Genomic DNA, 13,359 nt, shown 5'->3' on the forward strand with positions numbered 1-13,359 from the left:
TGCGATTTTGACCCTGTTTTTGGAGCCGAAAATAAAATTTATGGCACAAAAACAGCTATTTTTCAAGGGCAATTTAGGGTACTTCTAGAAGGGTTGTTTCCCACACCATGTTTTTAATTTTTTTGAAAAAGAGCTATTTTTGAAGGGCATTTAGGGCATTTCCAGAAAGACTAAAGGACTTGACATGATGTTAAGAAACTTCTAGAAAATCAAAAAATTACACGCGTTCGCGTGTAATATCGGAAAAACTATTTCTGACACAAAAATATATTGATATTTTTACAACATAGAAGAGAACTTCTGTTAGAACGTTTTATACAAATGCCAGGAATGTTATCAAATTGCATCTCAAAACATAATGTTTGTCGTCCAAATAAAGTATTATCATTTTTACCATTCATATCCGTTGTTGCAATGTAAAACGTTGTACTTAGGGGCTGTCCATTAATCACGTGATCTTTTTTTTTCATTTTTTGGACCCCCCCTCCCCCTTGGTGATACGTCGTGAGGTTTAAGATTACCCCCACCCCCCACCCCCATCATCACGTGTATTTTAATCCCAACAAAGAATAATAAAATTTTTCTCTTTAGAAATCGTGCGTTTGACGAAAAAATAAATACACGTGATATCTTACTCCACTCCCCCCTCCCCCTGGTGATTTTTCGTGATTTTTAACAAACCCCTCCCCCCCCCTTCATGCCTCACGTGATTAATGGACAATCCCTTAGGTATACATACACACTCGGATTAGCCCCGAAACGAAATAAATATGTTCTAGTCAGGTGTCAAATGATTTAGTTTGCAGACATTCAAAAACAATAATTACAAGTCAATATTGTATTCATTCTTCACAATATAAAACAAAAATTAGAACAAATCTAAACTAATACTAATTTACCCATTTAATTCTTGTTATTTTTATACCATTTTCATTTTCTGCAAAAATGTAATTACTAAACAATACAACTTGTAAATTAACTTAGCAAACAAACACTATAAATGATTTAATTTATTCAGTTATACTTGCAACACCGAAAATGTAAAGAAAGAAGATTCGAAAACAAAGAAGAAAGAACAGATTACTTTTATCGTTCCGTACAATTCCTGATAATAGTAACGAGTAAGTATAATTATTCGAATGAGCATATTTACCAGGCGGCATATAAGTACAAGATCTGCTTTTGACGACAAAATTGAATTGCCCAAGTCCAAAATGTTATGTGAACTAATTTTAATCACTATTATTAGAAATCACAGAATAACGACGGTCAGCGTCCGACGGCAACGGATAACGGCACTCACGGAAACACGCGTGCAGTAAATATAGAACACAATAAATTCACGTTACACACGCAATAAATCATTAGCAAAACACAAGACACGTTTATTAACAGGAAATATTGACGATGGTTTAATTAAACAAATCGCGATTTACCGAATGTAATAACGAAAGCGGCACGCCGAATGAAACGCAAGGTACGCACACGGCATCGTGCGACTATTTTTACTTAATAAAGTGTATTGCTGCGCCATCTAAGGTGACTTGAAGTCAGTGAGTGGTCAGGTTTGTTATGGAGGGGCACCTGTGTCCGTGTGTCACATGTACACAAAAGTGTACATGCACCTCCCAATCCAAAGAAATAGCATGTTTACATAAAAATACAAAAACACAAAACTCAAACCTAGATGACGCTAGGATGTTCACATTTAATTGTTTAATTGTTCGCAATTTTAAGAGTAAATGTAGTATATTTTAGACCTACCAATGCTTTCAATGAAGCAAATTATATGATAAATTTGAATTTTTTTTTCACAATTGCGGAATTAAGTAATCTTTCCACACGGTGCAAAATGAGAATCACGAGCAACTATTTTCCAATCTTTCATATCAAAAAATAATTTTAAGACATTTGTGGAGTATTCGGTAAAGTCTGATTTCTATAAATACGATTCGATTTATTCCAATTCATCTGAAACATAAAGGTATAGACAAGACATTTTATTATTAAACGTCTTACAAGTAATGATTGTCCGCCAGTATCATCTTCAAGTTTCTTTATGGGTGGCGGTGCAGTTGTGTGCACCAAAACCGAAACACTGTTATCATTGGCGCTAATACCAGCAAGCCAAACAATTTTCCCCTGTTTTACATTTTCCGGTGAAGCGTATAGTGCCAAAATCGGTGTCGGTTTTATTTGCACTATGGGCTTAAATGTGCTAAGATTCTCCTCAGGTACCGCGTATTTTAACCGTCGAAAACGCATCTCGACTTCCGTAAAACTCCCAGCGATGTTTTCACCATCCTTGAACGGTGGCAACAATTGCGCACCCGATCCAGACGAATTACTTTGAAAATTTGTGTAGGTTTCGTTAAAATTGCGGGGTTTTGAAGTTTTCAGATAATGGGTACCCCAAAAATATAATACGTTATCTTCGGAAGCAGCTATAGTGTAACAAGTACCTGCGGTTATCATCTACAAAAACAATTGAATATAATTTTTCAATTTATTAATGTTTTGTTACAGGACAGATAGTTTTTACTTACTTGAATTTGTGGTAAATCTAAGACTCGTAAAATGCCATTAACATACCTGCCCATTCCGCATTGATGGTTTTGATTACTTCCCATGCATAAAACTTCACCGTTTTCCGTCAATAGAACCGTATGTTTAAAAGCCAACGAAACGTCTTTAATTTTATCGTCCAATCCAGACAAGAATACGAATTTCTTACAATGAGTTAGTGTGCCAAGACCAAGTTTGTTATTCAAATTACTACCGGAAACAAATATATGCCCGCTAGTTGTTAGAATAACGGAATTGTCGTAACCAGCAAAGACTTCTCGAATGTTTACATCGCTTGGCAATTGAACACGTGTTGGTTTACAACTAAAATTAATTAATTGTTTTAATTATACTATAAATATTGTTTAAAATATTAATATACCTATGTTGTGTTGCTCCTAATCCTAATTGTCCATCTTTTGAGGAACCCCACGAGTAAACCACTCCACTGGATGCTAAAGCGATCACATGCGTCGATCCACAACTTAAATTCGTAATATTTACGCTTGATAACGAAGCTGCAACAGTTACATTTTATTAAATTCTGTAATATTAAATGTCGTATGATGTTAACAAAGTTTGCTTACTAATTAACGTGGGTTTTGATGTAGTATTCCAATCTCCATGTCCTAAGCAACCAAATCTTCCATCTCCACAAGTAAAAATGGTGCCATGCTCAGTCAGAAACATTGAGAATGATTCTCCCGCAAAACATCTGGCAATATTTCGTCCTCGAAAAAAATCTACATAAATCGGGAACTTTTTATAATCACTTGGTTGGCCGTGCCCCAATTGTCCGTAAACGTCTTCACCCCATGAATAAACACGTTTATCTACAATCAACCAAATATAGAAGATAAAAAACTAATGTTAAGTTACTTTATTATATTAAATTACCTATAGTCAACACGATATAGTGTGTCCCACTATTAGAAAAATCAATAATTTGTTTGTGTGGCAACTTCACGGGATATAAATTTGGTTCACTTGTAAATCCATACAATTCATACAAAACAGATCTGTCCTTCGGAATACTGAACAAACAAAACGTTCTTTAAAAGATTCAGTATTAATAAAATTCATAAAATGTTTACCTTCGGTTAAATATAGTAGATAAAGATAATCTATTCGAAGAATCTGCATCTAAAAGCGTCTCATAAATGGCAGGAATAATAGTTTGATAAATATATTGAGCAGAGGGTCGTTTCTCGCATTCTTTTTGTAAAATCATTTGAACTAAACGATGAAGTCCATCTGAATAAGTTTGGGGAATATCTTTATATTGCACCTAATGAAACAATTCAAATAATAATAATAAAATATCAATTTTAATTTTACTTACTGCAGTAATTTGTTGTACTAAAGATGGTAAAGTAGTAGCTTCAAACGGTTTTCTCAAACAAATCAGTTCATATAAAATACAGCCCATTGACCAAATATCAGACTTCTCATTGTATTCTTTTCCCTCACACTAAAATAATATTAATAAATTAGTAGTATCTAAGTATGAGTATATGATACCATTACCATTTCAGGACTTAAATAATATGGTGTTCCCACTACAGTTTGTGCTCCTGAACGAGTCGTAAGCATTTTTGAAATACCAAAATCTCCAATTTTCACCACACCATCGCGCGTTAAAAAAATATTCGCCGATTTTAAATCTCTGTGTAAAATTTTGTGCATATGCATGTAACCAATCCCATTACAAATCTGTGAAAATATGTTCAAAATAGAGTTTTCGGCGATTGGTTCGTCGTTGTTTTTCTTTAACGTTATTAATTGTGCGAGATTGCCGCCGTTTGCATATTCCATGATAATTACCAAAGCAGAATCTGTTTCGAAACTTCCTAAATACCTAAAAATAATAATTTATAAACATTCAAAACAAAAAATATACATTTACTTTATAATATTTTCGTGATCCAAGGAAGAAATCACTTGAACTTCGTTCAGGGCCATGTTGCGTTCGTTGTGCGCCATTTCCGATAAGTGAATGTGTTTCATAACAACAAGAATATCATCTGCAAGGCGTTTGTACAAAGTTGCAGTTCCAAAAGACCCTATAAAAGCATTAATTAAAGAAAACGAATAAATTTTAAGTATAATTTTACCTTTTCCAACGGTTTTGAGTCTTTCATATCCCTTCATAATGTCCTCGTTACCTGGATCCACCGAACGTAAACGGGACATGCTTAATATTTTATTCAAAAGTGAGCAGGCAAATGAAAGCCACAAGTACGAGGACGTAATATGTTTCCCTAGGGATGATCGGAATTGATACGACTAGCGTGGATAGTCTTCTGTTAATATTAACCACCTTGTTGGTAAAGACGTTGACATAGCAACAAATAGGAAATTGATGTTTTTATGTACTTATTTTATGATGTCAGTAAATTAAACGAGTTTTAAATAAACAAAACATGAAATTTTTCGCAAAAAACACGTTAGATCAAAATTTGAAAATAAAATTAGCAATAAATGTATGTTTTAAAGATGTTTTTATAATTATTGTCATCAGAAATAAGCACCATCAAAATCTATTTTAAATTTCCCTGCTTCTAGTGCATAAATCCCCTATTTTACTCCTTAATATACAAAATTATCGATTATGCAATGTATTGTTAAAATAAACAATGATGTAATGTTGCCCTGAACATTAACCTGAGGAATGCTACAAGTGAATAAGATCTAAGATCATGGAAAGAGCGCATGCGGTGTAAAATCGATATGCACCCTTCGCAGGAATCCCGCTCCATCCCCGCAGTCCCGAGTGGTGGTGGTGGCGTGACTAATCTCGGGGCGCAGTGCACTGTGCCGAAATGGCGCTGGACTTCGCCGCAACGTACAAAGTGCTTGTTCTCGGCGACTCCAACGTTGGCAAAACTTGCATCGTACATCGTTTCTGCGACGAGCGTTACTACGACACCTACATCTCCACCATTGGTAAATAATAATAACAGAAAATGCACTCTACTGCATCCTGCAATGATCAATAACACAGCACACAAAGAGCTTTCCGTGTTTTACAGCAGCGAGTGAATTTTCGGGTTTCATTTTAGGCATTGACTTTAAGCAAAAGATTATCAATCTCGATGGGGTCCCCATCAAGCTGCAAATCTGGGATACCGCCGGCCAGGAGCGCTTTCGCACCCTTACAACTGCCTACTACCGAGGTGCGATGGGTATACTATTGCTGTACGATGTTACCAACTTGGAATCGTTTAATCACATCACTTATTGGCTACAAAACATCGAAGAAGTAAGTTTTTTCAGTGAAAATAAAACCTAGCTTGTAATCTTTCTTCGTCTTTTTATAGAATGCTTCCCCCAACGTCGTCACGCTCTTAGCTGGTAATAAATGCGAATCAAATGATAGAATGGTTGATTTAGACAGCGGCAAAAAGGTAAAATCTGTTAATTAAAACAAAAATTATAATTAATCAGTAAATCTTTAGATGGCGGATAATTTCGACCTACCGTTCTTTGAAGTAAGCTGCAAAGATAACATTAACATAGAAAACGCTTTTCTTACCCTGTCTAGAAAAATAAGAGAACTTAGAGAACTTAAGGTACAACTAAACTATTAAAACTTATTAATAACTAAATATAAAAATATGTAATAATTTTCAGGGTGACCCATTCCAAGAGACTAAGGAAGAGACTGAAGTACTGAAAAACAAATTAGACTCGAATGCGAAAAGCTGCAATTGCTAAAATTTTCTCGACTACACACAACAAGACTTTCCAAGCTTCCTAACATATATGACTTATACAATTAAGTAAAACAAGACAAAATTTCAAGACAAGTGACATAATCATTAGAAGCAATTGAAAAGTTTACCACAGATACGTATTAGATTATTAGTATATTAAAAAGAAAAAGAACTGGTGTTTAAACTGTGCCGAAAACATACGCAGGTAACACAGATTGCATTGTTTACATTGAGTAGACTTTAAATATTACTATTGGTAGATGAAGTAGTTCAACGCACAGCGCGCAGGTAACGCACAACTAGTTTCGGAGTTTTTGGTTTTTTAGTCACATTATCGAGTACAAACCGTAACTATCAGATTAAACGCACGAGAATTAAAGAAATGCCTTACATACATACATGTATAAAGCATTTGATGACCTTCAAACTTAACTTAATACTTATTATAGGATTACATCACTTGATCTGCATCATAAAACTCAAAAAATTAATAAAACTGAAGCAAAACACTTTTTTGTATTAAAAAACTGTGTTTGCATTCTTAAAAATGAACTAAGATTATTTTAAACAGATGTAATCCTTTAATGCAACTACATAAACATAACTAACGTGATTTTAATGTACAGGGTGTTTCTGATCATGTAATTTGCAATTTCAAACAGATGCTTCAAAATATAAATCGCTTTTTCTATTCACTTCTTTTTGGTTAAATGAAATGCTTTTGCTGGGACCATTAATTTGACCATGCGTCAAAGAATGAATCATAACCGAAACACAGAAACATTGAATTGATGAAAAACACATTTGAGAAATTCAGCAAAAGATCATTGGTGTGTGTGTGCGTGAGTTATACAAAACATTGTCAAAATTGTGATATAATATGCGATTAATATTGCGCATTGCAAATGCGAGAAATTCTGGAACAAGTAAAACCAAATACGACAAAACAATGAATATTACCAAACGTTGATACAACAAAGAGAAACAAACGAAACATTTAATTCATATAAAATTTATGTAATATCTAATAATTCTTAAAATATACTATAAATTATAATTATGTAAACTGTATGTCGATATAGTTTAATTAAAACGTTAGCAATTCAATTGTATGTTTATTCTTTATGTAAACATACGAATACATTTTACACACGAATAGTTTTTAAGAACCATTAAATAAATAATCAAGTAGGGACCTTGCTACTTGGTACGCCATGGTATAAAACTTGCCCCTATCAGCTCTTACCTGGGTTTTACAGGTTTAGCAGCTAGGATCCTCGGGCGTCTTCCCCCACTCCTTTTTGCGGGTTGTCGCAAGTCTCTAGGTTCCTCCTCCGTTTTTTGTTTTGTTTGCTTCGATTCGGATCACGCACAAATGTTCTCCTTTCACTTCTGCCTCTCCACCCGCCAATTTTCACACCTTTATTGTGATTCATGGACAATTTCTCCCAACCATTTCAAATATGGTGGATTTCCTTTCTCAATTGGCAGTGAAATTACTTCACACACCTCATAGGAATGATTTTCCCTCACAAACTTGGTCAACTCATCAACTCTTGACGTGCGAGTTTTAATCATTAACAGGAGCTCATTGTCCTCTTGAATTTCACCCTTCCATTCATATATTGATGTGATTCTGGGGATAATATTTACACAAGCAGCAAGTTTCTCGCGGACTAGTCCTTTGGCCAATGTTTTTGCTAATTCTTCATTTGGGACAGTCACATAGGCGACTGAAAAAGTGCCAGGAAGAGAGGAATTGGTAGCCATTGAGAAGCTTCTTCGCAAACTTTAAGGAAACAAAACATTATTTAGAATACGAATGTAATGAAATGATATTTTATGTTAAATGTTATTTGGTTAACACTAAAGCTAGACATGAAACAGTATTCGTATTCATATTTAAAGTTATCAACAAATTAAAATTACATTTAATAACAGCTTTTCATACCGGAATACTTCACATGAGTACAGATATGTAACTAACCTTAAAACAATTGTTGTGATGATTATGTTCTTAAAAATCATTTATTTCGAATGATTTGCACGAAGTAGGCTGGGTGTAGTGAATGTTTTTGAATTTGATGTAATATTTTATTAGAAATACCACAAATACCAATCAACTTCCTTCAAGAAAATATTGACCTTTTGAGTTCAAGCAACTGTCAAATGCAACTTATAATGCATTACATCTAAAAATGAAAACAATAACAATGCATCAAAACAATAAAGTTATATAAAAATATCTCTTTGATGAATAATCATTTCGTCTTCTTATATTTACTTGGTGCCAATTCCAGCTTTCTTTTCTCTGGTTTCTTCTCTTCCTTAATTCTGAAAAATTGTATGATAACAACTGATATTTTAAAAACATGTATGTATTTTATACTCTGGAAATAATTGTTGTATATCTCCATGTTTCTCAGCAAACAATCTATTAAAATCGTTGTCCTCTGAAAACACTTTTAGTACCAAATTTGTTTTCATTTCTCTATCAGCTTCATACTTTTCGGTGTTTAAAATTTCTTAAAACAAACAAAAAATACGTAAGAATACATTCAACGATGGTATATAGATGTAATACTTCTAGAAATTTTGCCATATTCAAACTTATACTCTGACAGTTCTTTATCCTTTTGGCATAGTAATGTTTCCAGCTTCTTCTGTTTAAATTCCAAATATTGTACAGTTTGAACTAAGGGAATGGTAATTTGATTTAGGTAATCAGTGCCTGCTTGTTTCTGGAGTTTAATGTTTAATTTCACAGGCAATTCATCAATAAAATACTTGAATTTTAAGCTACATTCATTGCTATCAGCATCAAATGTTAGATTTTCAAGGTTCTTCTCATTTAACATCAATAAATAAATATTGTGGACAGAAGGTGCTTCATGATCTAATAATGTGTTTGTTTGCTGAAAAATTAAACAAATTGACATCACAGGATGTTGAAACATAATATGTAACATAATTTCATAATATGTAACATAATTTCATAATATTTCAAATGATTTCAGTGATTAGATATTATGATTCACCTTAAATATTTGCTGTAGATGTTCATTGCTTGTTTGCTTTCTCCAAATACTCTGTAAGTCTGATATATAAATAGTAACCTCTTCATTTGCTGATATAACTTTAAACAAGTAATAGTTCCCTTCAAAAACTAAAGTTTTCCACATTTTCTTCAAGTATTGCAGTATAAACCAGTGAACAATTAATAATATGTATAATAAGTAACCTCTAAATTTGTTTTGATTAGTAAGTGAGTGGGATGTAAATTCTGAAATTGTGTTCAGACGCCGGTTTGTACCTTTAAAAAAACTGGTAAATAATAATAAATTGACCTTCATAGATATCCAGAGAAGAATGTCGTTTAAAGGCACCCCAATGCAAGATATCTACAATGGAGAAGGTCCATGGCATTATCACACTCTACCAATTGTCTTGTCTACATATCACTCAATACTATATCAACTCAAATCCAGTTTAGAATGTCCACCAAAGCCATATGCAGGCCATGAGATACATCATTGGGATGAGGGGTTTGTTCGAATGCCATTCTCTTCTAGAAATGTATATCCCTCCAAAGATGTAATTGCTAAAAATTAAATTAAAAGAGCAAAAATTCATAAAATGCTTAATTTTACAGGATAATGGTGATGATATTTTAGTATCACGTTGGGAGTTGATAAAATCTACTCTGCAACAAGCTATAAGCTCAAGCAGAGAATTAGAAGCTGCAATAAATGTCTACAATAATCGTTTGCCAAAGTTTCATGCACTGCATCATTTGTTCGAGGAGGAGTTTGATGAAGAAGAGAGCAGACATTTCTTCAATAAATTATTGCCTGGAATTGTCAAGCTTGCCTTGCAGTTGGAGGAAATTTTGCCAGGGAGTTTGCCACTTCTTCAGGCTGATCACTGCAAGTCAATTAGCTTGAGTCAGTTGCAGATTGCTAGTTTATTGGCGAATGCGTTTCTGTGCACGTTTTCAGGAAGAAAGGTTCTTGAACAAAGTTACCCACGAATAAATTTCATTGGGTATGTTTATAGTTTTTAAGTTAAATAAATAAGATAAAACCTATATATTTCATTATATGTCAATTGTTGTTCTCAGGCTGTTTACACAAAATAATGTGTGGGTGGTTGAAAAACTCAAATGCATCATTCACTATTTCAAAAGAGTCCTAGACAAAAGTAAGTGTTTCGTTAGAAATAGTAGTAAAATCTACTTTAGTTATAATTTATTATTAATTTAATTGTTATCAGTGCCTTGTGGAGTGGTAACATTTGAACGTCAACATATATCTCGAGCAAATCAACCAAGGTGGGACCAATTGTCTCAAAACCTTGGAAATGTGCGCGTGCACATCACCTCCGATGGAATAATCGAAGAAGGTTTGGGTTTGCTGCAAGTTGATTTTGCAAACAAGTAATTTCTCAAAAAAATATTGATGAAACAATCAAAATATAACAAAATATTTCCCAGATTCATTGGCGGTGGAGTCTTAGCCCGTGGATGTGTCCAAGAAGAAATCCGCTTTGTAATAAACCCAGAATTGATCGTTTCTCGATTATTCACAGAGAGATTAAACAATGGCGAAGCACTCATTATGACTGGCGCTGAACGTTTTAGTCGCTACAAAGGCTACGGCGATACATTCAAATGGGATGGTAACTATGTCGATGAGACGCCCTTTGATGATTATAATCGTCGACGTACATCAATCGTGGCCATCGATGCAACGAGACAAACCCGTTCAAACGAACAGTTTAAATCCGGGATGATACTTCGCGAACTCAATAAAGCGTATGCAGGATTCCATTCGCGGGCGACTGGTCAATTAGCAGCTGTTGCTACCGGTAATTGGGGATGCGGTGCCTTTGGAGGTAATCTCCATCTGAAGTTTATTATTCAATTGATGGCGTGCAGTGCAGCACGTAGAGACTTGGTATATTTCACGTTTGGTTCGAAAAAACTGCGTGATGATTTATACAATTTCTATTCATTTATTGCTACAAATCAGATACAAATATCTGAGTTGTGGCGGTTATTGTGCCGGTTTGAAGCTGCGCAGTTAAAACCTGATCAATTGTTTAGTTATATTCAGCAGGCGTATTTTGATTCAAAGAAAGATGCGTTTGTTAAAGTTTCCGTCAGTGCATTTAAGACAAGCTCGTTGTTTGGCCAACCAAATCCACCAAAAGAATTTAGATTTACTAAAACTTTTAATTTAAACGGTCAAAGTACTAGTAGATTATCTCCTACTAATCCTACTAACAACAATATGGAAGTTGAAGATAGTCAGGAACCCACAACTCCATCATCACCTCATTTACCCAAGAGAAAACGTAAAACATCAGATTCAGCTAGTACATCTACAACATCACCTTCAACTACAACCAATTTAATATCCATTATGAATAAAATTGACGGTAGTCCTACTAAGACAGTCACAAGTTCAGAGAGTGCTCATAATACATCATGGGGATTCCTGAATTGTGTTGATGAATACACTAAACAGGCTAATAAATCATCATCTGATAGCAATGTATCAGACCAACATCACACAACTATTGAAATTGAGAAAAACGATGAACAACACATGGAAGTTGAAGAAATTATAGAAAATCTTTCTGAAGATATTGAAGACAATTCCGCGGCGGTGAGTTCTTCAACGGTCAGTACTCCGAAGAAAAAGATTACTGATTATTTTAAGAAAACCTAATAGTATTGCTGTTTTATATTTGATTTGTTACTAGACTGGCCGCCATGCTTAGAAATGTAACTAAAAAATGCTCTAAATAAACGCACTACATTGTTATTTTTAAATATATATACATTAGGTTTTATTTATCTGAATTTTAGCTTCTGAAAAGTACCATCATATTCATTAGCATCGAAATAATTTGAGTGAAAAGCAGGATGCACCCCAGAATATACTCATCCGGATCCAATTCCACCCTTTTACCACCAATAATTAATTGCGTGATGAATACTAGATACTAAAACTTTGATAATTAGATATTCTTATGAGTATTTTGTAATTTTTTCTTACCAAGCATGCCACGAGGACACTGAGACCTGCATAAACAAGTATTAAGAGTCTTATTCGCAAGAAGATATATAAAATCATTGATATGGAGCCGAACATCATTACGACAAATCCAATTGCGAATAGCCAGATACCCCAACCTGTCACATCAAGCTAAACATATTAAAATTAATAATTCAAACTGAAATTTAAAGGTTGTTAACGCTTACACATGGTATGAATGATATCAAAGTTAGAAAGATGACCAAAGCTAATGTAATACCAAAGGCTGCGAGAAAAGCCCAGGGTTCCATCATGGCAGTTGCAAACATTATTCCAATTGAGATAAAAAGCACCTGAAAAGTGAATAATTATAAAAATTGACTAAATTGACTAAAATTAGCAATTATCTTGGTTTCATGTGAATAGTTGAGTAACAGAACAATTTTTGTTATTTTTATTCTAAATCACTTAAACAGTGATTTTTAAGAAAATAATTACTAGTCCGTACAAAAACATTGAAGATAATATAGTTTCCTGGCACAGCTTTCCTCACATGCTCATAGCAAGTCAATGCAATGTACGGTATAAAACTGGCGATACTAAAACCGAACATAATTTGTATGAATCACTTAATATGTTACAACTTACAAACAGCCGATCATTATCCCCAGAGATGACCAATAATGTAGAAAGACAAATATTCTCAATGGTTGCCTAAAATTCATAACATATTTTTTGCATTTACACTCATAATACTAAATACTACATACAAGAAGGCTCCAAGTAAACAGCATCCAAACAAGAATAACAATTCAATGCCCAGTAAGAGGTAGACTTTGCGAATGAACGCTTTCCGCACTTCCTTGTTAGTGAAGCCATGCGCTCTTTCATTGAGAATATCATCATGTGAACCACGCACCTCTACCCATCTTGAAGTCATGATACTTGTATGTATTATGAAAAAAATTGAAAAAAAAGTGACACTGACAGCGAAGCTGATATAAGTCATTAAAACATATACACTTCATTTTATGCTG

At 34.0% G+C, this 13,359-nt stretch overlaps 6 protein-coding genes across 11 annotated transcripts in view; 2 read left to right on the forward strand and 4 right to left on the reverse strand.

Moving 5' to 3' along the window:
- Positions 1-5,410, reverse strand: part of LOC135790489 (serine/threonine-protein kinase Nek8-like) — a 23,515-nt gene extending 18,105 nt beyond the window's left edge. For both annotated transcript variants that reach the window (XM_065300709.1, XM_065300708.1), the window contains exons 1-12: positions 5,302-5,410; positions 4,680-4,868; positions 4,472-4,628; positions 4,093-4,423; positions 3,908-4,036; positions 3,660-3,853; positions 3,463-3,599; positions 3,153-3,398; positions 2,948-3,083; positions 2,547-2,889; positions 2,020-2,475; positions 1,154-1,971 (exon numbers count right to left, since the gene is read on the reverse strand). In XM_065300709.1, the coding sequence (XP_065156781.1) occupies positions 1,903-1,971; positions 2,020-2,475; positions 2,547-2,889; positions 2,948-3,083; positions 3,153-3,398; positions 3,463-3,599; positions 3,660-3,853; positions 3,908-4,036; positions 4,093-4,423; positions 4,472-4,628; positions 4,680-4,758 (2,277 nt within the window). In that variant the 5' untranslated portion in view covers positions 4,759-4,868; positions 5,302-5,410 and the 3' untranslated portion in view covers positions 1,154-1,902. The remainder of the gene's footprint in view (positions 1-1,153; positions 1,972-2,019; positions 2,476-2,546; positions 2,890-2,947; positions 3,084-3,152; positions 3,399-3,462; positions 3,600-3,659; positions 3,854-3,907; positions 4,037-4,092; positions 4,424-4,471; positions 4,629-4,679; positions 4,869-5,301) is intronic.
- On the forward strand, positions 5,376-7,388 carry RabX4 (RAS oncogene family member RabX4). The gene is made up of 5 exons (XM_065300730.1): positions 5,376-5,511; positions 5,628-5,827; positions 5,886-5,972; positions 6,024-6,137; positions 6,199-7,388. The coding sequence occupies exons 1-5, from the start codon at positions 5,388-5,390 to the stop codon at positions 6,280-6,282; spliced, it is 609 nt and encodes a 202-aa protein (XP_065156802.1). The 5' UTR covers positions 5,376-5,387; the 3' UTR covers positions 6,283-7,388.
- LOC135790502 (protein CutA homolog) lies at positions 7,377-8,410 on the reverse strand. The gene is made up of 2 exons (XM_065300733.1): positions 8,269-8,410; positions 7,377-8,070 (listed from the first exon to the last, which is right to left on the reverse strand). The coding sequence occupies exons 1-2, from the start codon at positions 8,307-8,309 to the stop codon at positions 7,704-7,706; spliced, it is 408 nt and encodes a 135-aa protein (XP_065156805.1). The 5' UTR covers positions 8,310-8,410; the 3' UTR covers positions 7,377-7,703.
- Positions 8,362-9,641, reverse strand: LOC135790496 (uncharacterized). The gene is made up of 5 exons (XM_065300721.1): positions 9,320-9,641; positions 8,866-9,196; positions 8,671-8,806; positions 8,566-8,615; positions 8,362-8,473 (listed from the first exon to the last, which is right to left on the reverse strand). The coding sequence occupies exons 1-5, from the start codon at positions 9,632-9,634 to the stop codon at positions 8,436-8,438; spliced, it is 870 nt and encodes a 289-aa protein (XP_065156793.1). The 5' UTR covers positions 9,635-9,641; the 3' UTR covers positions 8,362-8,435.
- A 9-nt stretch (positions 9,642-9,650) lies between these two features.
- LOC135790492 (poly(ADP-ribose) glycohydrolase-like) lies at positions 9,651-12,121 on the forward strand. The gene is made up of 5 exons (XM_065300715.1): positions 9,651-9,875; positions 9,934-10,325; positions 10,402-10,481; positions 10,554-10,716; positions 10,774-12,121. Exons 1-5 carry the CDS (start codon positions 9,651-9,653, stop codon positions 12,011-12,013), a joined length of 2,100 nt encoding a protein of 699 aa, XP_065156787.1. The 3' UTR covers positions 12,014-12,121.
- On the reverse strand, positions 12,104-13,351 carry LOC135790497 (protein lifeguard 3-like). Of its 5 annotated transcripts, none has more exons than XR_010547795.1 (6): positions 13,093-13,351; positions 12,971-13,036; positions 12,831-12,921; positions 12,550-12,675; positions 12,344-12,480; positions 12,104-12,283 (listed from the first exon to the last, which is right to left on the reverse strand). XR_010547795.1 is itself a non-coding variant. In XM_065300724.1 (6 exons), exons 1-6 carry the CDS (start codon positions 13,329-13,331, stop codon positions 12,266-12,268), a joined length of 690 nt encoding a protein of 229 aa, XP_065156796.1. In that variant the 5' UTR covers positions 13,332-13,351; the 3' UTR covers positions 12,104-12,265. The 5 variants fall into 5 exon arrangements, 4 of the variants coding, with proteins under 4 accessions (XP_065156796.1, XP_065156795.1, XP_065156797.1 ...); XM_065300724.1 differs by having other exon boundaries at positions 12,344-12,493; XM_065300723.1 differs by having other exon boundaries at positions 12,104-12,290; positions 12,344-12,493.
- Between the last annotated feature and the right edge of the window lie 8 nt (positions 13,352-13,359).

This window comes from Atheta coriaria, unplaced genomic scaffold, assembly GCF_025399875.1.
Source record: "Atheta coriaria isolate IRGN ID8LTWV9N9 unplaced genomic scaffold, Caltech_Dcor_3.1 hic_scaffold_4_pilon, whole genome shotgun sequence".
Taxonomy (NCBI): Eukaryota; Metazoa; Arthropoda; class Insecta; order Coleoptera; family Staphylinidae; genus Dalotia; species Dalotia coriaria.